Source organism: Crocodylus siamensis, chromosome 13 (assembly GCF_052110815.1).
Source record: "Crocodylus siamensis isolate JL-2025a chromosome 13, ASM5211081v1, whole genome shotgun sequence".
NCBI classification, from domain to species: domain Eukaryota; kingdom Metazoa; phylum Chordata; order Crocodylia; family Crocodylidae; genus Crocodylus; species Crocodylus siamensis.
In genome coordinates, this window is record NC_143407.1 from 10503542 (window position 1) to 10531018 (window position 27477).

The 27477-nt window shown below is 48.1% G+C and overlaps 1 protein-coding gene across 2 annotated transcripts; it reads right to left on the reverse strand.

Moving 5' to 3' along the window:
* Positions 1-9696: 9696 nt before the first annotated feature.
* Positions 9697-24344, reverse strand: LOC149853891 (embryonic pepsinogen-like). Of its 2 annotated transcripts, none has more exons than XM_090025206.1 (9): positions 24289-24344; positions 22681-22837; positions 19585-19702; positions 15606-15724; positions 14453-14652; positions 13562-13675; positions 11752-11896; positions 10956-11054; positions 9697-9834 (listed from the first exon to the last, which is right to left on the reverse strand). In XM_090025206.1, exons 1-9 carry the CDS (start codon positions 24342-24344, stop codon positions 9697-9699), a joined length of 1146 nt encoding a protein of 381 aa, XP_089881332.1. The 2 variants fall into 2 exon arrangements, with proteins under 2 accessions (XP_089881332.1, XP_089881331.1); XM_090025205.1 differs by having other exon boundaries at positions 11746-11896.
* Between the last annotated feature and the right edge of the window lie 3133 nt (positions 24345-27477).

Consider the following 27477-nt stretch of genomic DNA (forward strand, 5'->3'; position numbering starts at 1 on the left):
ACCCCAATTGCTGCCTGATATAACTATTGAGGGGTGACCAGAGCAGCAGCCCCAGGCAACAACTTGAGGGCAGGAGGCATGGCAAGATTAACAGCTGCAGCTACTGCCAGATGACTGCACCCCGGGCAACCTGTGGCCACCACAGCCCTTTGCCCCAGAGCACGTAGTTACCCTGGTAGACCTTTGTTCGGAAGAACGTCTTTTGCCTACACTTAACTGTTAGAGAACTGAGCTGCAAACAAAGAGTCTGATATCGTTCACAATGTGATTAGGATATTTGCTGTCTCCCATTTGGTGATAATAAGGAAACGTGTCAACTTGCAGGTACCAGTACATGTGGAGATGGTCCAGCTCCCCAGTGTCACCTGTTATTAGCACAGAATCACACTGTAGAGTCAGAGGCAAACACCGAGAAAAGTGACCCTCAAGCAAAGGTAACTCCACGTAGCTCTTATCCGGCAATATAGGGAACATTGAAAAGGGATTTAAATCATTTACATATGTCAATGTAAAAATGATGATAATAGCAGAAGGCAAGAGATTGCATTTGTGACTTAGAGGAAGGAAAGAAGGAAATTGCTCTAAGGGGGCAGTCCCGCATTATCTGTCACCTGAGAAACTAGGACTTGGTCTTGTGAATCATAGAATCAAAGAAGTTGGGTCGGAAGGGACCTTATAGATCTTCAAGTCCGACCCCCTGCCAGGGCAGGAGAAAAAATTGTGCTCAAATGATCCCAACTAGGTAGGCATCAAGCCTCCTCTTAAAGACCCCCAGGGTAGGAGCTAGCACCACTTCCCTTGGAAGTTGGTTCCAGCTCCTAGCCGCCCTAACTGTGAATAGTTCTTATGGATGTCTAATCTAAACCTACTCGTGCCATGGGTGCTTGTGCAACTGTGTCTGTGTCTGTCTTAGGGTGTGGGAGACACTACTACAGGCCTGGCTGTGTTTCCAGTTAGGGCTCAATCATGATTCCCTCAGGGACCAACTCAATACACAGGACCTAGCTAATGTAGCCAATTAATTGCCATAAATTAACTCCTACAGAAGGTTTGCTTGTCCATAGCTTGAGAGGCAGTTCCCCCCCAAACCCCAACACTGATCTTCTTGAAACTTGGCAGGCTTGTGGAAAACAGGTGACAGCATTAAACAGGTGTAATGGCTGCAGCAGGGGCCACCATCCTTTCAGCTGTCGCCCCGCTGCACCTTAACACACGCAGTGTCACCCATGGCACCAGTTTTGCTTGTCGGCAGGTTGGGGTGCAGTTCCCCATAAACTGCACCGATTTTGTTGAAATTTGGCAGGCTTTGTGGCCTCAGTAAGAGTCACCACCCCTGCACTTTTGACCCCCCCGACCCCCCGTGGTGTAACACACAGCCATGACTTGAATTTGGCTTTCAAGAATTGAGGATGCCTTTCCCCCAAAGCCCTGCACCAATCTTCTTGAAACTTGGCAGATTTCATGCTCTCAGCAGAGGCTACCATCCCCTCAAGTTTCATCCAAAGCAGACAAGAAACAACAAAGTTATAGATATGTCATTGATTCCCCATTATACCCTATGGCCAGATCTCCGAGGCGGCTCCGAAACTTCAGAGCTGCTTCGGCCGGATTGAGGCAGAAACCCAGTCTGGAGCTCTGGATCAGATCATGGCCACCCAAAGCGGCTGGATCCGAAGCTGGATCAGATCACTGCCAACTCACACAGGCCTAACACTAACCTGCAGACAAGGGTCTGGTCTGCACCGCCTCTGCTCTTCCTAGGAGTGGAGGTGCAACATATGTCCTGTCCTCTTGTTCCTGTTCTGCACACCTCCAACCTCAGCAACGAGGCCGTGGAGCCAAGCTAGTGTTGCCAAGTGTGTACTAAACACGTTTGCAACAGAAGCCTAAAGACTCATCTATGCCATATTTGCCATATGGGAGAAACCAGCATAAAGTTACGCAGGTTCTCCAATGTGCCCTCTGGAGCAACTGAAAATTTAGGCCTGTGTGCCTGTGGCTACATGAGACACTGTCTGTACAGTCATTACTTTGCTGTCATTTCATAATTGTACTGTATAGACGAGTACTAAATGACTTCACAGTAACCAGAAATACTGCACTGATTGCCTTTTAGGTGATGCTGACTGCAGTAGTTCACTATTACTGCACAGGAGCACTGCATGACACTTCATGCCACGTGGTGCTACTGCGCAGTAGTAATGAGCTACTGTGCAGTCAGCACCTCCTTTATTGCTCTTCTGTGTGCTATTAGAGTATGAAAGGTCATCTGTGACCATTCTAGCCTTAATTCACTGAGGGCTAAATTATTGTTGCCTACTTTCATTTACTGGGTGGGAAGACCAGGCATGCGGCCAGTCACCGATGAATAACTTGTGTATTGTAAGCCGCACCCGCGTCTACTTTACAGTAATTTGTGTACCAAGGTCCTCCCTTGACCCAGGATCTGTACACAGTAGAAATTTCTTCAGAATATTGAGGTCCCAGGACCTGAAGCTACCTCCCCAAAACATAACAGAAAAACAAGTCTTTTCATGGTTCAGGTAAATGCCAACTTGATAGCTTATCTAACTGGCTTCTTGAAAGCTATTAATAATATAATTCTTTGATACTACTTGATATCATTTGAGTATTTAGGCAAGAATTCAAGGATCCCAGCCTGAAGTACCCAAAGCATATTTAACCAGAAGCCCAGATAAGAACGGTAGTGTTGTTTTGGAGAGGCAGAGACAGAGAAAATACACTTCTCCCTTCTGACTCAAGCCAATAGCCCAAATTTGGGTTCTCACAGGTCATTCCAGGTAGGAAGAGAGAATAGTGTCGGAATCAGATATTTCTCTGATGTGATCTTACATGTTTATAAGGAATCTATGAAGTGCTGTTTTTCTGAACGTAGGACAAATCAGGGAACAGGAGATGGCTATTTCCTGACACCTGCCAGCTTCTTTCAGCCAGCATCCCACCCCAAAAGCACACCCAAGATTTTTCCCAGGTTTTCACTGCTGGTAGCTGTCTCCTTGCTTCTCATCTGGAGCTGCCACCCTCACCCAACAGCCCTAAAGAGAGCTCAGCAAGTTTCCTGTACCAGATCAGACATATTCCTGAATGGACTTGCACACCTCTTGGGTGTATAGATCCACTCAAAGTAGTGCTTTAAGGCTGGAGGCTGCTTTTCATTAAAAGACCTTAATGAGTTCTTTCAAGCTTCTTTAAATTGAAGGCCACAGTTAAACGCAGGAGGTTCACCCAACCAATAACAGTGCAAGGGAAGGTTAACTATATGTAATTCAGTGGCCTATATAAATATACAATTACAGTGAATATGTAAGTCAACTGCGAACCCACAGATTGTAGGGGCATAGGAAAGCTGGGCTGGAAGGGACCTTGCGAGGTGGCAAAGCAGGTTCATCCCTGACTAAAATATCCCAGCAATATGAATGAATGTGACTGACACATGGCAGGGCAGGAACCTAAAGGCTCTTCCTTTTCCTGTATCACATCCCCAGTGCTTCTTCGGCAGCATACAGCATATTTGAGGGTAGGATACAGCCTCTTTCTTTGATTTAATTTACGGGGACCCACATAACACACAGCCAGCCTGGAATCCAGCTAACACAGCTGCTTCCCTGGCCATCGGACCTGCCCCGTCTCTACTGCATAGCCCGGCACTTGTCCCCTGACTTACCCAGCTTTCCTTTTTCTGTTTCCTGTGGGTGTGTCTACAGGAGAAGTTTATCATGGAGCTGACTAATTATCTCAACAGTGAACATCTCAGTGTCTGCACATGTGGCCCTCTTAGGCCACAGTAAACTAATAAACTCCACTATAGGATACTACCTGTATCTATATTGGAGTTCTTCGGTGCACAGAAACACTTGTGCAGACACAGACCCGGCTGCCTGGGGCAGGAGGGTGCTTCAGTGCGGGGCTGTCTGCCGGCTAGACCCACACCGACATACCTTCCAACCTGACTCAACACACTGCTGTCCTGGGCGCATGTTCATACATCCCAGTATGTGCCAAAGGGAATGGGTAGAAAGTAGAGGTGGAACACCGCCCCCCAACTTCAGAAAGTGAGTTCCTCTGGGATTCCCTGCTCCAATCTTGTAGTGTCTGCAGGGGCAGATTATCCAGGTCTATTTATCTAAACTCAACCTGACGTCCATGAGCTGGGTAGATGCTCTGCCTTTCTGCAGAATCTTTCATTCAAAAGTCTCCTGGGCCCGGACTATACGGCTTCTGTGGTGCTCCCAGGCGTGCTGGTCTCAAGCACTCACATCCACCTGTTGCAGCTCCTTGCGTGCCAGCCCTGGGATGGGGGTCGGGAACCCGTGCTGAGGGTGGCCCCCACCGCTGCTCTCAAGCACACCAGAGACAAACATCTCCAGAGCAGTCCAGCTTCCCTGACTCCTTTCTGGGTCTGGCCAAGCAGAGCAGGAGGCTGGGGCACTTGAGACCAACACTCCCCATGCTGATAATTGACCAGTCAGCCAATTGTCAGCATTGAGAGGGGAGCCAGCCCCGGCCAGTTGGGAACACCAGTATTTTTTATATACATAGGAGTAAAAAGAAGGCACCGGGTAACGGGGGGCCCCTGCAGGACACACTTGGCAATCTGTTGGTTGCACTAGATCAGTGGTCTCCAAACCTTTTTGATCGCACACCCCTCTCCGGTAAAAAAATGTTGAGCACGCACCCCCAGTATATGTATATTTTTTTATTTATAAATTATATACACGCACTACTGTACTAACATATTATGTACATTATAAAACATACACAAAAAATAGAAATTAAATTGTCATTGTTTTTACCTCGTAATGTGGCTGACGAAGAGCTCGTACTAGGAGTAGGAGAAGTGTCAGCTCTGCCATTTTCTTGCTGTTTGCTTGTGCTCGCATTATTAGTATTATCTTCAATCCGCGGTTTCTTTGCAGGAATCTTTTTAAGCCACTTGTCCATGTTGTGAGGGTTAGTTTAGTTAAAACTAGATAATATAATCTGCAAATCCACATAACCGGACACACGTAAACTGCAATACGTCGCAATACGCTGAAGGCGAACGAACGCTTCTTCCCTCAGGATACCTCACGTACCGTACGTGACACGTGACCATCCGACATACAGACTGAGTGAGGGTGCCAGTGTCAATCTGTATACTAAATATTAGGAAAGCTTAATTTCTTTCTTATTTTTTTAGATAAAAAATAAATAAAAATACAAGTTTGAAGATTTTCTTCGCACAGCCCCTGGGATTGTCTTGCGCACCTCTTGGGGTACACGCACCCCACTTTGGAGACCACTACACTAGATGATAAAGGTGACCTCTTTAACAAATTCTTTGCCTCCATATTACTGAGCAGGGACATCCCCCTCACTGGAGTCCTGGACGAATTCAAGAGAGGCACAGTCGGGCCCAGGGTCAGAGAGGACCTGGTCGGGGAACTTCTGGTGGGACTGGACATCTTCAAATCAGCAGGTCCAGATGATCTCCACCCAAGGGTGCTGAAGGAATTGGCAGAGGACATTGTGGGACCCCTGGCACAGCTCTATGAGCACTTGTGGTGCTCTGGCGGGGTGCCAGAGGATTGGAAAAGGGTCAATGTGGTCCCCATTTTCAAAAAAGGGAGGAAACTATAGGCCCGTTAGTCTTACCTCAGTCCTGGGGAAGCTTTTTGAGAAAATTATCCAGGAGCACATCTGCGAGGGACCTGCAGGGGAGATTATGCTCAGGGGCAACCAACATGGGTTCATTAGTGACAGGTCCTGTCAGACCAACCTGGTGGCCTCCTACGACCAGGTCACACAATCCTGGGATGCAGGTGTCGCAGTGGATGTAGTCTTTCTGGACTTTAGGAAGGCCTTCGACACTGTCTCTCACCCCTTCTCATTAAAAAATTAGGCAACGGTGGAGTCGATGCCTACACAGTCAGATGGGTCACTAATTGGCTGGAGGGCCACAGCCAGAGAGTGGTGGTGGACGGATTGTTTTCAACGTGGAGGGATGTGGGCAGTGGGGGCCCCCAGGGCTCGGTCCTTGGGCCCGCACTGTTCAACATCTTCATCAGTGACTTGGACGAGGGGGTAAACAGCACCTTGTTCAAATTCATGGATGACACTAAGATGTGGGGAGAAGTGGGCACGCTAGAAAGGAGGGACAGACTACAACTAGGCCTGGACAGGTTACAAGGGATGAGAATAGGATGGGTTTCAATACTGACAAGTGCAAGGTGCTGCACCTGGGAAGGAAGAACCAGCACCATACCTACAGGCTGGGGAACTCCCTTCTCGTCAGGGCAGAGACAGAAAAGGATCTTGGAGTCATTATTGATTCCAAGATGAACATGGGCTGCCAATGTGAGGATGCGGCCAGTAAGGCTAACCGCACCTTGTCATGCATCCACAGATGCATCATGTGACACCCCTCTGTGCGGCACTGGTCAGGCCACAGCTGGAGTACTGCATCCAGTTCTGGGCGCCGCACTTCAGGAGGGATGTTGACAGTATCGAGAGGGTCCGGACGAGGGCCACTCGCATGATCAGGGGGCAGCAGGACAGGCCCTACGGGGAGAGGCTACGGGACCTGAACCTGTTCAGGCTCCACAGGAGAAGGCTGAGAGGGGATCTAGTGGCCGTCTATAAACTTACCAAGGGGGACCAGCAGGGAACAGGAGAGACCCTGTTCCCCCAGGCATGACCAGGAGTAACTAGGAATAATGGCCATACGTCGACTGATAGTAGGTTCAGGCTGGACATCAGGAAGCGCTACTTCACGGTCAGGGCAGCTAGGATCTGGAACCAATTTCCAAGGGAAGTGGTGCTGGCTCCTACCTTGGGGGTCATTAAGAGGAGGCTGGATGATTACCTAGCTGGGGGTCATATGAGCCCAGTTTTCTCTCCTGCCCAAGGCAGGGGGTTGGACTTGATGATCTGCTCAGGTCCCTTCCAACCCTACCAACTATAAATTATGAAACTATGAAACCAGGCTGCCCTGTCTTCATGCTAATGATCAGGCGATTGTCAAAAGGGAAGCTCAGAGTATCCAGATGGATCTGCCCAGGGGTCTGCAACTGTGGGTGGGGGAGCTGATCATTTCCCCCCCTCCCCATACAGAAAGTTCAGACGTGAGCACTGGGAACTTGCCCCTCTGTGGCACTTGCAGAGCCAGGCAACCCTACATGCAGGGCTGCCAGTGCCTGACTTTAAACTTCCTACTTCTGGTGATCCCAGACTCTACCCTATTCCGGCAAATAGAAAGGGCAGCATTGTGATGTGACCTGTGATACAAAAATCATGTGTTCTGCCATGCATGTGCTGCATGGCATGGCAAGGATGGGCAATTGCTGGGATCTGGGATCAGATCCCATCATGCTATTAAATGAACATCTGCCAGGGGGCTGAGATGCAGAAAGATCACATGACTTGCTCACAGTCCACAAAGCATACGTAGCAGATCCAGGAACAGAGCTGAGGTCTCCTCAAACCACTACAGCCACTCTCCTCCCTTGATGCTGGGGATTTAACTGACCCATCCCATTGCCCCATTACCAACCTGCACAGTCTGTCTTCTTTGACCGTAGCCTCGAGAGCATTGTGGTGCAGGCAAGACATGCCATTTGGCCACTCAAGATGGCTGGTTTAATAGATATACAAGAAAAAAGAAGACATTTTATGTAAAAGGTGTTTATGCATGTCCATGACAAATTTCTATAGGAAGAAAAAAAATCCATCAAGATTTTGAGGACTTCTGGAAACATCCTTCATCAATGGTCTCAATGGATGTTCTCTTGCATTCTGAATGCTACAAGTAGCCGTTCAGTGGCACGGGAGACTAGAAAAGCCAGGTGCTTGCTCCCATGCCTGTTTTGTGATGCTTCTGTGTAAAAGCTGATGTCAGCATGTGAGATACCTCTTTCCACAGCCTGTTTCAAGCTACATAGCTTTTTCTTCATGTTTCAGGATGTTCTGCAAAAGGCTGACAATCTGAACCACGGAAAATGCGATGGGAGTAATCTCCTTGTCTTTTTTGGCAGTGGACACAGGATGTGTGTCTGATTCCCTTAAAGCTCATGTATCACCAAAGAATGTCTCTGTTCCCCAACCTTTGAGTGATAATGCCTAGAGATGGTGAATGTAGTGTCATCAGGCAAAACTGTGCCACTTCGTGAGACGGGAGCTATGAAGTCTGGATTCCCCAACCTTTCCCCTGTGCAGAAGCAGTTTAGTTCAGGTTTAGCTTGAGGAGGACCTGCATGCATTCCTTATAGCTGAATTCAGCCAGGTTCATCTTGGTCTACTCTTTATATTTCTCTTGAAATTAGTCCTATGGTATTTCCTAGGGATTTTCCCCAAGGCACAAATCTCAATCCAGAATCAGATTTTCTGTCTTGACTTTTGGAGTGATATGTGAGATCTGGGGGGTGGGGACAGGGATGATCTTTTGTTCTTTGCTTTACAGAATATTTTCTCCTTCTCATTTCAGTGCACATTGCTTTGTTATTTGTATGCCATATCTAGGATCCAGGCACTTTCAGTGAGTGATGGACAACACACAGATATACCACATGAAGATATATATCAGATATATCACATGAAGGGTTTCCATTAAAACTGCCCTGGTTTCAATTGCTCATACTGAAATCTTCTCAGGTCTAAAAAATAATTCCTCATAGTCTGAAAGAGGGAAAAGAGATAATTTCTATTGCTTTATTTGAGAAACTACTTTTGATCATGGAATCAAATCAGTTCCCTGGAGGTAACTGAGGGAGGAGCGGTCAGAGCAAGGTTTGTGTGTACAGCCATAACTGTGGTATTCCCTGACTTCCAAGTGCTTAATTGGGAGGTCTTGAAGTTGCTTTTCTTGGTGTAGCTTTTTGTTTTAAAGTGTCAGCACTGATTGTGAATAGCACTGTACTTCAAGGGAAGTCTCAAAGATGAAGGATGGTCCGGTGAGTGGATGCTAACTCAAGTTCAGTCCCCACCCCATCACAGACTTCCTTTGTGAGCTGGGACAAGTCATGAAGCAGCTTTCTCTCTCCATTCACACTCAGTAGCTGTGGATGATGGCACTGCCCTGTCTCACAAGGGTGGTGTTGTAATGGGGTGCTCAGATACTGTGGCAATAGTAACCAGGTAGGGGACAGCTTCTCAGATAATAAGAGCCACATAGCAGTGTTCACTTCAGTGGAGCAATGGCAGTTTACACCCACTGAGGATCGAGTTCAAAGACTTTGGCAGAATTACTTACGGAGTATGGTAGGAAAAGTAAGGGGAATTGAGCATGGCTGTGTGAGCCTGGGGGAGGATATTCTTGTTTAGCAATTTGAAATGGGAAGTGTTTTGTGGCTTATTTTGTGTAAAAATGAGCGCGTGGTCAAACAATTCAGAATCATTCCGACTTTCTTTATTTCTTGATAAGAATGTTATCAACTGTACACCAGAGCAATTCTTCACAGAGATATAATCACATACTGCTAAGATGTTACTATCTAGTAAAACAGAGTCATAGGATCATACAAAGAAGGACCAGAGGGGATCTGTAAAATCAGCAAGTCTGGTCCCCTGCCACGAGGAAAGAAGGTATTTGGGCTCAAACGAGCTCAACAAGGTGCTTGTGCAACCTCCTCTGGAACACTGAAATATTATTACGGTAAACTGAATACAGGATGAATCATAGCACCCACTGCTGGGTGATGTCTAAACAGACTTGGCCAGACCAACCTGGTTGTTTTCCCTGTCAAAGATGGTGTAGTACGCCCTGATGAATACGTCTCCCAAGATCCACAGGTTCATATCCACTGCCTGAAAACTACTAATACAGTTTCCTTGGCCAAACTAGATTTGGACAGAAAATAAACAAACAGTAAATTCATTGGTTGGGAAGTCATATCTTTTTCCAGAGGAGTTGGTGCTTTCACTGTAATTCCCAACAACTTTATTAAATCAAGTTTTACAGGGTAAAATCCCGTCACTGGCTCCGACTAGAGCAGCAATTGGCAATATCCTTTAGCAGCCGGCTGGAATGACCCAGCTTGGGTCTGACACAGGCTGGTGCTAGGACCCAAATACTGACACTAGTTGCTTCCCCTTGCTGTGGCACAGCAGAAGCTCCCACTGCCTGGCCATGGCATGGGCAAAGCCCCTCCGCCAGCAGAATCCCACCAAAGCCCCCCAGCTCCACGGGCAGGTTCCTGTAGCTCCACAGGCCAATTGTAGCCCACAGGCCATAGGTTGCCAACCCCTGATCTAGTGAGCTGGCAGAGCCATTGTGGCTGGTATACCAACAGGGATTTAGAGCCTTAAAAATATAATAAAGCAGAGCATCAAGAGATCATCGAGTCAACCTTCTGCCCCAAGACGGTACAATTGGATGAAGCCTACCCTCAATCGATGTTTGTCTAACAACCTCTTGCATATTGAAAAGCTCTGATCTTGTCTCCCTGCTACCCGAGTTCCTTCTTTTCTAGACTAAAAAACCCCCACTTTTTTCAACTTTTGCCCATAGGTCCTGTGTCCTAAACCTCTTAGGGTCTTTGTTGCTCTCCTCTGGACTCCCTGCAGCTTGTCTTCTTGAAGGACAATGTGCAGACCTAGACACAAGTCATCTACTGATGCCTCATCGCCACTGAGCTGAGCAGAACAACTGCGCTTCCTTTCTTACATAAGACACTGCTAATACACTCGTCAGGCAGTAGCTCAGACCTCTCCTAGGAAACCTGATACAAAGTCTCCTAATGTCAGTGTTTCTATTGATTTCGGTATGCTTTGGAGCAGGCTACTAACTCCTTATCCCCAAAGCCTTCCCTCAAGCCTGCTCCTTGCTCTGCTCCCCAAGCCCTTCCCCCTGAGCAGCTGTGCAATGGGAGGGGGCAGCTGAGCTGCGACTAAGCCCAGTCCATTTAGCTGTGCCCCACCGTGCTATTGTCCCCCCCATGAAGAAAGGCTCCATATCATACCTGCTCAGTGTAGGCTGAAGGAGGCAGAGGGAACTGGATCCCATTGATTACAAAGATGACATCAGGCAGGCTGGGAATGTCACTGCAGTTGACCTTATACTAAAGAGCACCAAAAAAAAAAAGAGTATCCAGTTATGAAAGAAACAACACAGTCATTTTACAAGGCATGAAAAGATAGAGGGGCAGTCTCAGAAGCTAAGGGGCCTGGGGCCTGGGGTCTGGGTGGTACTTGGGTGGGAGACCACCCTGGAATCCTGCGCTGGAAACAAGAAGTTGTGGCTGTGAATGCTTTGAGAAGAGTAAATCATAGAAACCAAATGAGGAGCAAGACTTAGTTTGGTCCCACTGTCACCGCTGAGAAATAGATGGAACTAGGCAGAGTTTGGATTTAGGTTGCTTTGGCTACAAATTAGGGAGGCATTTGCTTGAAGACATCTTCCGTTTTCTCCAGAGATCATTCAGCCACATCAGAGATGATCATTGATTTATATGTATTAAAGCCTTGATAAACTCACGCCTCTGGAGCTGTGGTAATACATACAAATCATTTTGCTGCCATGGCCCCATCTGAGATAAAGCATTTCTTTCCAGCAATAGGAACTGGAAACTAGAACAGAGAAGGTCCCACAGGAAACCGTAGGACCAACCAAGACCCTCAGGCTTTTTGCAGCATTGATTTTTCTGATTTCTAGTAAAGCAAAAGCTCAGGAAGTGGAGTGAGGCAGAGCCTTCTGCAGGGAATATCCCTTTGAGTGCAGGGTGCGGTGTGACAACAGGCTCCCACAAGGACTCTCACCGGGGCATTCTGTACTGGAGTAGCTCCAGTGACTTTCTGTATGCTGCTGACATCTGATGCAGGCCCAGCCAAGAGAGAAGTGCCGGTATCAATAATAGCTAGACAACCAGATTCACAGGCGATCACCTTGCCATCCACAATGATGCTGAAAGATTGAAAACATAAATAAGGTGCTTGAACTTGAAATGGTAAGGAAGCACAGGAGGCTGTAAAATGTTAGACCTTAACAACAGAACAAACAGCATTACTTCCTCTGGCTCAGGCCTGGAGTGGCTGAATCAGTAAATGCACTGTCCTTACTCAAGCCAGCTCTCATTGACTTCATCCTGACATCTGCCTGAACAAGGACTCTAGGAGCCAGGCCTCCATACAGTCAATGGCCATAACGTGAAATGTGCAATCCAAAGGCCACTGAAGTCAAGAGGAGCCTTCCCACACCTGCTAAGGTTTGCAACAGCTTGAAGAGAACTGGCCCAGATTCCAGTCCAGCTCCATTGGCATAACTGAACTATGACAATTCATACAAGTTGAGGATCTGGAATGAGTCCACGCTCAGCTGGGGCTGATCCAGCTCCAAGCTCCAGGTGGAGGTGATCAGGGCCCTGACTGGGTGATCCCCAGGGCCCTCAAGAAGAGGTCTCACCCACACTGGCCTACATAAGCTCCGACACCCAAGCAGACAGCTGTCTGAGCACCCAGTGTGCCTGTCTGTGTCTCCTGGGATGACTGGAACCTCGCTAACCTGCCCGACTGCTTGCTTTCACCTAGATCCTGAATCCTGCCTCACCTGAGCCTGTGCCTTGTTCTTACCAGTACCTTGCACTGCCTTAACCTGTGCCTCTCCTGCCTGGATCCTTTTCTATGTCATGTCTGTCTCTACTGCTATGCCTGCCTGATCCCATGGCGTTCCTGTCCTGCCTGTTCCTGAGTGGTCCTGTCCTTGGCTTAGGCTTGCTGGTACAACCAAGATTCTTCTTTGGCCCTGAATTCATTGCTGCCCTGGGTTTATGCTTTGGACTCAGACTGATATCTAGCTTTGGAATCAATTGCTTTGGACCACTGTGAGTGGAAAGCTACTATGAAGCAGGGACTACATCGCTTTAAGATGGCAAGGGTCAATGATGAGCTAGAGAAGAGGAATTAGAGACCGGTACTTGGCATGCCAGTGCAAGCGCAATTGAGTTTCTACATGCAACTTCCTGAAGGATCTGCCTGTCATGCATTGGACTCCTCAGCCACTCCAGAAGCTGTGGTGGTACCCAGTAACCTACCCAGGGTGCAACCCTCATGGTGCCCTGAGACCAATGGTTGCCAATGACTGATGACCCACTTGAACTCAGTGCTCTTTAAGGTACCTCCTGCTCTATCAAGTCTCCTTGGACTGATGGCCTACACCCCAGTCCAACCTTATGTGTGCCCTGTCTGTCCTACTACATATGCAGAATGGAGATGATAGCAGAAGATCTTTATAGTGATTACTGTAAAAGTCCATGGAGATGTGAAGTGACATCATCAAGGTCACCCAACTAGACAGTGCCAAGTTTGGGAACAGATTGTTTTCCTAAGTTCCAGGCAGATGGGGCCTGGGGCCAAATTTACAAAGGTATTTAGGCACCCAAGGATACGTTTAGTTCCTAGTAGGATTTACATTAGGGGCTAATGGGGTTAGACACCACTGCCATCCTGACTCCTAAAGTCAATGTGAGTTAGGTACTAATGGAGGAAAAATGGGTTTGGGGTTTATATTTGCAACTGTGGAAGTGTACCAAAGACCACCATAGTTATTTAATTACCTTTATGTGTTACATACCTGTCCATTGAGATCTGCCAATAGCCCTGGTAAGAGACAGGGATCCAGCTGATATTGCCGGTAAAGTAGGATTCATCAGTTCCACCAAAAATGAGCATACTACCAGTTCGGTCTCTGAAAGTGTCAAATGCGTATAATTACTTGAAATACCAATGTGCTAGGTGATATAGAAACACAGAAACCAAAAAAACCCAGTCCCTTTGCCAAAGAAGTACAGTTTCAGTAATGGACCATTCCTAATAATAATTGCTTTCCTTGAAAAAACAGGAAAAAATGTGCATTTGTTACTAACTGAAACATTTCAGAGAAATGATCAATTTAAGTATGTTCCCACCAGCTAAACCATCACTCCTTTTTCACCATTTGCTATTCTTTTGTTTAAAATTCTTTAAGTCATGTAGGAGAGTTTGACTTAGGTTGCCAATATAACAGCATAACAACTAGTGAATAATTTAGCTCTCCTAGGATACTTTTCATGAGAGGTCTGAGAGTGCTTTCAACAGCAGTATCCCCATTTTATAGAGCAAGAAACAAAGGTACAAAGAAGAAGATTGTCTTGCCCCAGGTCACGTAGCGAGTCAGGCCAGGATGAAACTCAGGCCGTAATCACTGCTTCCTAAAGAGTCACTGGGAATAGCCCACGGACAGGGAACAGGACTTGGTTTCAATGAACAGGCAACGTGTTCTTGCGGACCGTACACCAGCCATATTCTTCGTTCTACCACTGGTGATGGTGGCTGTAGGCAAGTCATCGCACCTCTCTATGCCTGAAACATCATGTTTATAAAATGGAGCTGACTACAGCAGGAAGCAAGCACAGTATCTTGGTCCAGGATTTTCCCCCACACTCCTATGGAAATGTATTACTTCCATGTTTTGCAAGTCACTTACACACTGAAGTACACTGAAAACAAGTGCTGCTGCACCACGTTCTTGGTCATCATGTTGTCAAAGACAGGAATAAGCCCATCAGCAGCTAGATCTGGATAGCCCAGGCCCAGGATCCCATCAAATTTGCTGTAGGTGAAAAAGGGTCCTGGCTCGCTGGTGCTCAGTGCTAACTGCTGGTTGGTGTCGATGAGGGAGGAAACCTGGGAAGGAGATGGATCAGTTCTTTAGCTCCTTATCTGGCCAGAAAACCACTGAGTTGATCAGTATTTGAAGGAAATGTCATATAAAAGCAATGCTGAGGAGGTAAGGCTGCTCTCACAAGAGTGGGTTTTTGCTGTTCAGTGCTTCCACATCCTGAGAGCAGGAGAGACAGTTTACACACACAACTTGAGTACTCCTGCAGTCATTTACTCTGGTTTTCATTCCTCTTCTGGGGCAGCTCTGACCAGTCAAGCTATCTCCCCTACCTCTAAGGGACCAGACATAGTAACAGCACCTGCCGTGTGTAGCTCGCTTGAGAGAGTCAGTTATTTATCCGCTCTTCAAGGTACTCACAGCTCTTAATGCCTGAAGATGTGTTGGGGACTTCACTAGAGATATTCACCCCAGGAAAAGACAGACTGGCAGGGCTCTGGGGGATGGCAGAGTGGATAATGTGCTTGCAAAATGGTCCCTTCCCCCTAACTGCAAAGATGCTGGTTTAGCACTGGGTGGATGGCCTTTACGATTGTTTGTCCACTCACTTCTGGCACCACCTCCGTGGAGAGTTATATAAGAAAGGAGCAAAAGAAGCCAGTGCTCCCATGAGGTGTGAAAGAGGCAAATACTTGTGCTGTGAGTATACTCTGCATGGGCCTATGGCCAGGACAGAGGGCAGCTGGTTGTTGTAACCCCATTGGTGAGCAAGAGGTGAGCTTATAGGCTAGGGACAGACCTTATACTTAAGCTGATTTAAGTGATCCGAAACTGATTTAAATTTGTAACAGAAGAGATGTTCAGGGCATAGCAGCTAGTAGGTACGTGGCTTTACTAAGAGACTCATCTCCTCCAGAGTGAGATCCCCAGCGGGTGTAAGCTGGCACAGTGCCACCCCATTTGTGAATCACTGAAGGAATAGGGAGGGCCGTATCCTTGCTGCTGTGTTAGTACTTACTAGCACTGTATCAGATCCCACAACCCCGGCCATGCTGCCTGTGCCATACTGAATGGATATGCTGGTCCCTGTGCCATGGTAGGTGGAAGATTTTGACGGATCAAACCTCCGGTGATTTTCTGCAAAAGAATATTTAGAAAAAGCATCAGCATCCAGCCCTACTATAAAGACGATGATAAAGCTCAGCGCATAACTGTTTAGTGTAATAATCAACACTGTTAACTAGGGGGCCCTATTTGATTTGGATTCGGACTAAGCCCAAATCCGGGACAGTGTTTCGATTAGCTGATTCAGATCACTGTCCCTGATTCGATTTGCCTGAATCCAAAGATTCAATGCTGATTCTGAGAATCAGCGATTCGGCCATAGACACAGATTCAAATTAGAGGTGTGTGAAGTTGGCCCTATTTGATTCAGCTTCAGATTCAGCCTGAATCAGGGTCAGGGATTCAAATTGTTGATTCAGATCACTGTCCCTGATTCTGAATCTGAAGATTCAATGCTAATTTGCAGAATCAACGATTTGGCCATAGAAACAGCTCGAAATGTTTTTTCTACATACCTCAAGGCACCAGCACTGCTTGTGAATGCGCCAATGCTGGGGCGGCTGGAGTGTCTTATGTGCTCAACGGTGAACCCGGAAGTACTTCCGGTCTACTTCTAGGTCTGCCGGAGAGCGCATGGGGGGGACCCCCCACACCCCCCTGATTTGGCGATCGACCACGGGCGGACCCCACGTGCCTCCCCAGACCCAGGAGTTCCCATTTGCTGAGCCAGTGGGGTGCCCCGGCATGCTCCCCGGAGGACCCAGAAGTGGACCAGAAGTGCTTCTGGTCCACTTCCAGGTCTACTGCCAAGCGCGCAGGGAAGTCCACCCCCCTTCTGTGGGACACTACATCCGCCCCACCATCACAGCATTCACGAGCCGCCCGCTACCTGGAGGTATGTAGAAAAAACATTTCATGCTGTGTCTGTGTCCGAATCGATTCAGAGGGTTCTGATTCGATTCGGAGAGATTAAAGGGTCCTCCGATTCGATATGGACTTGGCGATTCGGCCACCGAATTGGGCTGAATCTTTGCTGAATCAAATCAGGGCCCAAAGCTCGGCATAGCCCTAATGTTAACTTCATGTTCTGCATTGATAAGAACTGAGTAATATCTAAGGTATTTCTTTGGTCTCTTCCCATATACCATGTTTTTCTTGCATCAAACACCTGTTCTTTCCCCAAATCAGGGTGCATATATTAAGTAGGGAAGCTGGATTTCAGCCTGAAGTAGAAGCCCCCTGCTCTGATTTATTCTCCAAAATCAGCTGCCCAGCAGCAGCACTGGGATTTCTTTTCACGTGGGTGAGGGAGTCAATTGATTTAATGGTTCATTGTTCTTCACTCAACAGATGTAAATATTCATCTCTCTCTTTGTCTCTCTCTCTCTCCCTCTCTCTCTTTAATGGTCTTGATTTCCATCCATTAATCAAGCTATCCTTTCTTCTGACAGTTTTTCCCAATTGCCTCATGTCACAGCTTTTTACAGAATTTTTAGCTCTGTCCCAGAAATATGAAGCCATAATCCTGGAAATCTTTTTTTCTTCATTTTTGCTTTCCCAAAGACAAGGTGAGTATTATTCCAGGGCATGTGGCATATGAGAATATGAGGTAGTATGATAGTACCTCACAGTCTTTAATGCATTTATCCTCATAGCTTCCTTCTGGGGAAGGGCCAGGGCAGTGCTGTTAGTTTTCTGGGGATGAAAAGGGGATAAGTGGTTCACCCAAGGTTACACGGGAATTCTCTGTCAGCAAGGTTTGAGGCTGAAGGCGCAGACAGAAGTGCAGCTCCCTGCTGTGACTCAGAACAACAAGTTCTCAAAACCAGACCAAAGTTCACTGCTGGCTCCAGGGGGAGGGAATTTAGCTGCTGGCTGCAGCCTGCAACTCATAGGCAACATGTAGGGGGAGCACACGGGGGCACGTGCCGGCCCTGGCCACCGTTGCGGGCAGTCACCACACCCCCCTCACTGACAACACAGCCTGCTTGCTGCCCACCGCTTGCCCCCCTCCCCCCACTCTGATACCGATGGCTGTGGACGGTCCCCAATTGCCACTTGCTGCCATGGTGCCCCCCACAGTCGCGGGAGTCACCAGTCGTTCATGCCACAACTGATTTCTCCTGGCAAAGGCCTCTCCTCCTTCCCAGTCTGTCCCTCTTTCACAATGGGAGGGGGCAAAATGGGGCAAAGGGAGCTCATTTAGGGGGCTTCATGGGGGCTCCAGTACACCCACCTCACCCTACAGCAGGGGCTGAAAAAAACCCAGACCTAACTCCTCCTGCTTCCTTTCCCACCTCCCATTCTGAAAACAGGCTGGGAGGCAGCGCAGACAGAAGCTGTAGAAGATACTCTGTTTTGAAATGTCTTTGTCTTACCCCTTCTGCAATAAGGGGTCAAATTTTTCCCAATTACCCATTTTTGTAGCTGTCTGCAGCCGTACACTTATGTTTGGTCATGGCTATAGACTGCTTTTTGTGACTGGATTTGGTGAAAATGGTCACTTCTGTCTGTGCCCTGAATCACCATCTAGTGTCTTAACCTCTGACATCTCTGAAAATAGGAAAATCCACCAGAATGAGAGAAGAACAAGACAGGCACAGAGATAATACTGTGCACATGAAACAAGCCTGGCTAGAGGACTTCTCTACATTCAGATTTCAGTCCCTGTTCCAAAGCACCTATTTAGTCTTGTTAAAATTCAAGGAACTGCACTTAGGCATAAGAGTTTGCAGATTTGGAGTCCCCTTTCCCAACCTTTAGTGACATCTGTGCATTGACATGGTAACCAGATCCCCACTCTTACTAACAATAATTTACCAATTTAAGATGAGCTCAAGAGATGTCTATCCCAGATTATGCATCTTGGGCAACTGCTAACTATACAGCTCAAACCTTGGTAGCTCACCTTTGCATAAAAACACCCGCAAGTGGGCACCCTTCAGCTTTCCTGGGAAGCTACTTTGGTCTCAAGTCGTCTATGTTTGTTAAAGCACAAGGTCCAGAGGTTTCACTGAGCCCACTCTGACAGCCACTCCCCCTCTCTCATGACAAGGGTGACCCAGCTCAGACACTCACCCGGCTACAATTGTGGGCAGTTTCTCAGGGCGAGTGAGGAGGATTCATTTAGACCCTCTCTCCTGCTGTGCAGTTCCCTAGGTCTTAACCGGTGGGTGCACCTACACGTGTGATTCATGCGCCACAGCCTATTTTATTGTGCATTAAAGTGTTATAGAAAAAAATGCAATCATGCTAATGTGCGGTAAAATGAACTACTGTGCATTAAGCATCACTTTAAAAACATATACTTTTGGTACTGTGCATTCAGGGTGACTAATGTGCATTTATTTAGTACCTCACATTGGAGGTACTAAATTTAATGCACATTAGGCAAAGCACATTGATGCATGTGGAGATGCACCCAGTATCATAAACTCCACTTCCACATGGGCTTAACTTTACTTGCAGAGACAGTCCCATTAAAACAAGGAAGACAACCAGCGCTGTGGGCAGAATCAAGCATATTTGTAAGGTCTTGGAGTGCCTTGAGATCCAGGGCTATGGGGTGCCATACATTGTTAGCATTGTTAGATGTGCAAACCTCATTCAGAAGGTAAACCCAGAGATTTCAGTTAGAATGCATAGTTTTATAACTCTTTCTAAGATCTAAATTCTTTGCAACAGAAGAATTGCTCCAATGTTTTTCTGTAATCAAAAAGAGTGAAAACCAAGAGCTGGTATTTTGCTAAGAGTGTCGTGAGCCTAAAAAGATTGAGAACCAGTGGCAGAGTCTCACAATGGGAGTTAGCTATGAAATGGGCATTCAAAACAGTTGTCCTGAGTGGCAGCTATAGGGTCTCTCACACAATCTGTTCCACCATAGCATATTAAAGGAGTAGCGTAGACTGGGGAGGAAGGATTCAGTTACTTACGGCAGGCTGGACTTTTGCAGGTGATGGAGGGAACCCAGAGGTTGGATGAACCAGTATCAAATACAACAGTGAACTCCTGAGGGGGGGTCCCAATGTAGATTGTTCCATAGTACTCTGTCTGTTCAGGGAAGAGAGACAACAATGAGTCTCAGCAGCTAGTTATACATACATGTGTGCCCTCTGCATGGAAAATACTTCACTTCAAGCATATGAAATGCTCACAGGAATAACCACCAAAAGCCAGAGCCAATAAAGGACCTCAGCGTCTGGGCAAATCTCACTTTAGGCACCTAGTCCAAACTTATCAAGGGAAAGGCGCTTCTCAGCTGCTGCCTCATATTGCATGTGCCTAAATATTGGGGGTGCTGCTACCAGTGATTTGAAAACTCCTGGGCACTGAGGCTCTACCCCTGCAACTGTCTCAGGTTTGATAGGTGCAGCATTTACATGTGCGTACAGGACCGCAGCAAATCCAGCTGGGGTCCAAACTTATCAAAAGAAAGCCTCTTCTCAACTGCTGCCTCATATTGCATTTGCCTGAATTCTGGGAGTGCTCCTGTTAGTGACCTAAAAGCTCCTAGGCACTGAGGCTGTACCCCACAACTGTCTTAGCTTTGCCAGGTGCAGCATTTATATGTGCATATGAGACAGCAGCAAATTGAGCCAGGCTGGTGCAGCCCCCTGGCAGTCAGCCTGCCAGCCTGGAGCTACTCTCCCTTGGCTCAACGTGCTGCAGAGGGGCTGGCTGGGGCACAAAATTGCTATAATGCATGGCTCGTTGACAGGGAACCCCCCACACTGTAACACCCTCATGCCCCAGCCAGCACAGGTCCCCATCTACATGTGCACTGTGGCACACCACATAACTCTGCCACAGGAGAGTACTTGTGTTGGGCAGTACTGTCCTACAGCACAGTTAATTGGTTTACTCCAGTGTAATAGCACTGCATGTGTAGACGGTGATGCCTTAGTGTGGGGCTACTTATTCAACTCTGAAGTAGATCGCACTAGGGCTAGCTATGAGAAACTTTGGGTGGTGATTCGATTTGGAGGAGAGTCGGCTGAATTCGGTGCCCGAATCTCCAAATCTGAATTGAATCAGGGGGCCAATTAAAAGGTCTGAATCAATTCAAAGATCTCTGAATCTTTGGAAAAGATTCGGAGAGCTTTGGGGATTCAGGCAGTCCCTGGTGGCTGCAACAGGGAGCTGCAGCTGACTCCGAGCTGGTAAGTATTAGGGGCGGGGGGGAGGGGACCATGGGGGGATCCCTGCCAGCCCCCAGCCCCCGCCTGCTCCCCCAGTCCCCCCAACCCATGCCCACTCCCCCAGACTTCCATGGGTGCCCCACCCTGGCCCAGCTCCCAGCCCTTTAAAGAAAAGACCCAGTGCTCGCTGGGTGCTGCTGAGTGGGGGGCAATCTCCACTGCCCCCTCATTGTCCCACGCTGTGTGGGGAGCTCTGCACAAGCCCCCTTGATGCCTCCCCCCACTCCTCCAGCCCCACCACAGCTGCTCCACCTGCTGCGGCTCCAGCCCTTTAAGAAAAAAAAGACAAAAGCCCAGGGAGTCACCACTCCTGCAGTGGCCTCGGGGCCTCGGGGTGCTTGTGCAGAGCCCCGCACGTAGCGTGGGGCAGCAGGGTGCAGCAGGGATCACCCAGCACCAGCAGGAGCTATGAGTCTCGGGTTATTACTTTTTTTTTTCTTCAAGCGTCGGAGCCGCAGCAGGTGGGGCAGCCATGGAGGGGGGGCCTGGAATGGGGGGATGTTGGGGGGTTCATGCAGAGCCCCCCATTCAGCATGGGACATTGGGGAGCAGCAGGGATTGCCTCTCAACCTGGCAACACCCGCTGAGTCAGGGCCTTTTTTTGAACAAGAGCCAGGAGCTAGGGTGGCAGGGCAGCCATTACTGGCTTGGGGGAGAGGCGGGTATGGGCCTGGCCTGGCTGATTCAGAGATTTGGCAGCAGCTCAATCTCCAAATCAGGCTCAGCCGAATTGAATCGGGACAGTGATTCGAATCACCGAATCAAATCACTGTGCCCTGAATTGGCTGAATCCAAATCCAAAGTGAATACTACCCGCTTCACACATGCCTAGAGCACACATGTAGATGCCCCCCACTGAGTCATCAGAGCAGAGCTGGCCTTTGAGTAGGGCAAATGAGGCAGCTACCCTGGACGTTGTGCTGAGCAGTAGCCACATACTACAATGAGCCTGAGCGCCACTTTTTAGACTACAAGGCAGAAGAACTGCAGTTGAAACATGGAAAAACTTAGATTGAAAAAGGCTTTTCCTCTTGTGTTTTACATTATTTCAGACAAGTTGGCTGCTCCGTCTGCAACCATGCATTCTTCTGATGATGTTTGTCACTGTTGCAAGCACTCAACAGAGTTTCCAACATGAGTCTGATAAACAACCATGTAAGATCAAATATGTGCTAAGAACAACCTCATGGTCTGATCGAAGGTGGAATATCACAGTCAGCCAGTGACCCCTACTGGTCTTTGCTGCACAAAGCTGTAGAAGTTTTGCTTCAAAGCTGAATGATCCCCTCCATATCACCTAAGCATCTTTCAGTAACACCAACAATTTCACCGGGACAGGAACGGATACATGCAGCAGGTAAAGCATGTGAACCACAGCTTATTTCCAAATACAAAGATACCATATTGTCTTGAATACAACATGCACCTTTCCCCAAAAACTAGCATGGGAAATTGCAGTGTGACTTATGAGGGAAATACGGTAAGAGCAGTTTCTGCCCATTACTGAGCAGAAATGAAAGGAAAACCTGCACTCACAGGGAGCAGAATAATGAGCAGGCCGGGTCGCTGCTGCTTTTCAACTGCTTATTAGAAGGGAAGATCTTCTCTTCCCTTCAATCTGACTTTTCTATATCAGGGTGCATATTTAATTCCAGGGCATTTTGTATGTGAGAAAATGTGGTGATAGGGGCTTCGGTCTATACTGACAGGCTGACCTACCCATCCAATACATCAGCCTTGGGAACCCAAGGAAACCATAATGCAACCATATGCAACCATAATGTACTTCCCTCCCTGAAGCAAATAAATTGTAGCAGAGCATAAACTCACATCAAAGTAGTTCAAGAGTGGCTCAGAGACCCCCTGGGAAGCAGATGAGCGTGTATATTTGGTGCTGATGTCATACTGGTGGTGCTTCACAAAGTCTTCCAGCAAGCCTTTTTCCATCAGGACTTCCCTCGTCTTCTTCCCTCTCTGCAAAGGTATCCTTGTGTGCAAGAAAAAACAGCAACTAAGATCCCCAATCGCTAAAACACCCTTCATCAGATGTTTCTCGTGCACTGGGCCTAAGGGAAACAGTTTGGCTTGAAGCCATCAACTCCCATGGCATTCACAATGGGTTTCCTTATTCAGCTGATGGAATAAACATTTTAAATCGACTGAAATACTCTTCTGCTTATCAAGCATGGGTATAGTCTCACCACAGCCAGCACAGGTGTCTTCTCCATTCAGAATGGCCTTGTCCTTCTCATAACTTCCCATCTCTTCCCAGACCTCATCTGAAAAGAGATCTGTCCGAAACGGCTAGTGCGAAACGGCTAGTATTTGCTTCGGATTCGGCCGATTTGGGGGACAGTGATTTGATTCGGTGATTTGACTCACCGTCCTGATTTGATTCAGCTGACTCTGATTTGAAGATTCAGCGGCAGCCGAATCGCCGAATCTTTGAATCAGCCAGGCCCGGCCCATCCCCCGCCCCTCTCCCAACCTGGCAGTGGCTGCCCCCACTCCTGGCATATGGGGAAAAAAAAGCCCCAGCTCACTGGGTGCTGCTGGGAAGGGAACGATTCCTGCTGTCCCCCCCATACTACCCCATGCTGCATGGGGGGCTCTGCATGAGCCCCCTGACCCCCCCCTCACTCCCTCAGCTCCCCCATGGGTGCCCTGCCTGGGCCAGCTCTGGCCCTTTAAGAAACTCCCCCCTCGAAAACACTCTGGGACTCACTGCTCCTGCCAGTGGGGGGTGATCTCCACTGCCCCCCATTGCCCCATGCCATGTGGGGGACTCTGCACAAGCCCCTGAAGCCCCAAGGCTGCACCAGGAGCTTTTTTTTTTCTTAAAGGGGCAGAGCTGGCCCAGGTGCAGCACCCATGGTGGGGCTGGAGGAGCAGGGTGGGGTGGGGGCTCATGCAGAGCCCCCCTATGCAGCGTGGGGCAGTGGGGGGCAGCAGGGATTGCCCCCTCTCCCCGCCTGGCAGCACCTGGTGAGCACCAGGGCTTTTCTTTAAAAGGGCCTGGGAGGGGTCCCCCCATGGTCCCCTCCACCTTCCCCCAGCCTCCCCCTCCTCCGCCCCTAGTACTTACCAGCTTGGAGTGGCTGCAGCTCCCTGCTGCACCCACCTGGGACTGCCTGAATCTTTGCCAAAAATTTGGAGAGCTTTGAAACAATTTGGACCTTTAAATGGGTCCTCTGATTCAATTCAGATTTGGAGATTCAGCCGCCGAATTGGGCCGAATCTCCTCCGAATTGAATCACCACCTGAAGCTTCACACTGCTCTACTTTTCACATTTCTTATCCCTCTGTTGTTAAACTAAATGACATGGGCGTCAGAAAGGACCATTCGATCATTTTATCAACATGCTTTCCTTTCATTTGTTTTAAAACAAGCTGGTTAGCTGCAGCAGATGAAGGAGAAGTGGTAAAACAGCAACTTGCCTGGTAAAGCCTTCAGAGAGGGCAAAAAGAGCACAGAGAACCACGAGAAACTTCATCCTTCTATTTCTACAGAGACTGCTACAGATGCAGGGCTCCTGAATATAACTTGCCAGATTTTATAGTCTAAGGTTGACTCTCCGGGGTGGGGGGAGTCCTCCTCGGGGGTGGGGAGCTCCAGGAAGTCAGATTACAGGAGAAATTCCAGCTCAGGCTGGTGATAGCAGATCACTCTGCAAACATCCCAACAGCTGACCAAGGACTAACCCCATGGCACACAATTTCTAACATCAGTACATTATACTGAAGAACAGTGCATGTGTTTGCTGCTGCAGTCGACTGTGCCTGTGATAATCAGTTGTTTTAATCTTTCACTGGTTTATACTTCCCTTTTTGATTTCAGTTTAAATTCCCTCCCCTAGCTTTGAATACGATTGCATGAGCCCCTGACTGGTTTCACGTCCTGTTAGTCCATTGCCAAATGGGGATTAGATACGTATACCTATATCCCAGTGCAGCATATTGGGTTTACTGATTCTAGCCCCTAACATCTATGAAAGTATGAAATTAAGGGACTAGGAAATGCAGCCATAGAGCACGTGATCCAACTGAGAAATACTGAGGCGGAGCTAGTAGACTAAATGAAGGTGTCAGTCAAGAAAGCAAAAGGTTTTCGGTGCCATCTTTTAAGAAGCTAGCTGCAAGGTAGCAATGCCACAGTCTGAAAATGAAGACTGGCCTCTCAGCCAATCAGTGGCAAGGGATAGGCCACAGGGGCACCTTCACCAATCAGTGGTGAGGAGCGAGATTGCCATGAAATGCCTGTGAAATGGGCTCTGTGCGCCGCAACCAGGCCATGAGAAACCCTTTGTCTCACCATAATTTAAGCAGGTCCCTAGTAATGGCCTGCTTGCAGTTAGCAAACTCCTACATGAGGCTGGATGGGGACTGATGAATCCAAAACCGGAGGGACGTACACCAGTAGCAGGTTAACCTAGATTCTTTCCAGGTTAATTCTCTACCAGGTTGGGTAACTTCATGGTTTGTCTTCTAGTTTTTCTATTGTTGTAATTTTAATGACAACAGTGTAAAATACCATCTCTCTATGTCCCCAGTCTGCTAAAATGCCATCTCTTTCCTTCATCTGCTCTGTGCCCATGCCTTTCCACCCCTCTTTCTACACCACAATCTGCCCTCTGTCCCTTTTCATAGTTTCATAGATGTTAGCGGCTGGAAAAGACCATACAAAATCATTGTGTGGCAGCACAGTAGGGGTGCTACTATGCAGAGACACTGCCTCACTGCCAGGCCCAAATCCTCGCTTGGAGGGAACCTACAGCCAGCTGCCCCACTTCCTGGAGAAACCCCATAAGCCAAGGGTTTGGGATGCTCCTGTGGTTTCCTGCATGTTATCCTGCATCTTTTCTGGACAGCGAATCTGCCATCACATTTGGGCATCCCTTTATGTTTTCCACTTTCATGTTGAACTCCTGAAGCTGCCATGCCCACCTTTGAAGCTTGGCATTGGTATTCTGCATTGTCTGCAGCCTTTGAAGTGGGGCATGGCCTGTTAGGACCATGAACTTCTGTCCCCACAAATAGGACCTCAGCTTGTTCAGTGCCCGGACAATTGCCAACCTCTGAGCTGCTTTTTAGTTTGTGGTGGTGGACAGCCATTAATGGCCTCAACTTTATCCCACATTGGGGTGATCTTGCCTCCACCCACATGGTGTCTGAACTACACCACTTTGGGCAATGCCAACTGACATTTCTTTGCTTCTGCTGTTAGTCTAGCCCCTTTAATCCTTTCCACCACAGTGGTTAGGTGAATCAGGTGTGAGCCAAAGTCCTGGCTGAAGGTAGCAATGTTGTTGATGTGGGCCACTGTAAACTTCTCGAATCCTTGTAGAAAGTTATTAATGAGTCTTTGAAAGAAGCAGGAGAATTGTGCATACCGAAAGGAAGGACTGTGAATTCAAACAGTCCCAAAGGTGTGGTGAAGGCATACCTGGCCATAGCATGCACATCTAGTGCCATTTGCCAAAACTCCTTAGATAGATCAAGAGTAGAGCTGAAACTGGCTAGGACCAGGCTGTCAAGCAGTGAGTCCATCCTGGGCATAGGGTATGTGTTAGGGTGGTGATCACATTCAGCTTCCTACAGTCCACACATAGTTCATCCTGGTTTCAGACAAGTACCACAGGGCTTGTCCAGGGACACATCAATGGGTTTTTACCTGACTTACGCATGGCAATAGCATAAGTCACATCACCTTTGAAAAGGTGTCAGCGACTATGGGGGCCTTTATGGAGGTTAGGGCGATTGCCTCCAAGGACTGCATTGCAAAATCCACATGAGTTTAAATATATTGCTTTCCTCTCTGAGTCTTATGCCTCAGAGGGCCCACAGTGTCTATCCCCACTCTTTGGAAGGCGTGATCAATGATAGCGAGGGGCTGCAGGGGAGCTTTTCTCTTATCCCCGCTCTTGCCGGTCTGCTGGCCTGTCTCACAAGATCTTCAATAATCCATCACATTCTGAGCAAGCCTGGGCTAATAAAAGTTTTCCAACAGCCACTAGTGAGTCCAGCCCATGTCCACGTGACCAGTGCAGGGTAGATGGTGGGCCACGGCAAGCAGCTGCTGCCTGCATTTATGTTGCCCCATGAGCTGGCGATAGGGGTCCTAGGACACAGCATGGTTCCTGGACACCCATAGCTGGTAAAGGAGTCCCTTATCCCAGACTACCTGTTCTGTCTTATCCTGGGTGAACTCTGCTTCTTGCTCCTGAGCCATCTGTTGGAGTTCCTCCAAGCTGGCATCTGCTAAAATCTCCAGTTTAAGCTCCTCCTGCCCAGCTATGCAATCGGTGGGGATCTTTAGTGCTTCCTTATGGCATTTCTCTAACTCCTTCCTGTGAGCCTTTGCTTCCTGTGCCACTGACTGACTGGGCCTCTCCCTGGGGCCATCTATTAGCTTCTCCCTGGGGCTATCGGTTCCCTAACTGGCTGCCACAGTTAAAGGGGTTCTCTTCTCTTGTCCCTCTTACCGCCATAGACAACTGGGTTACCTGGCTCTGGGATGCTTCCCCACCTACCATCTCTGCCTTCTTCCTTTGACTGCAAATCACTGCATTAATGCAAAGGGGTGCATTAATGCAAAGGGGCTCTATAATATTGCCCCACACTGCTCTC

Excerpts from the sequence above, each read along its gene's own strand:
- LOC149853891 (XM_090025205.1), bottom strand. The coding sequence starts at position 24,344 with ATGAAGTTTCTCGTGGTTCTCTGTGCTCTTTTTGCCCTCTCTGAAGGC. Across the intron at positions 19,703-22,680 it reads CACTCTTGAACTACTTTGAT|ACAGAGTACTATGGAACAAT; the intron begins GTGAGTTTATGC and ends TTCCCTGAACAG. Across the intron at positions 14,653-15,605 it reads TGGGATCTGATACAGTGCTA|GTTTCCTCCCTCATCGACAC; the intron begins GTAAGTACTAAC and ends TCTCCTTCCCAG.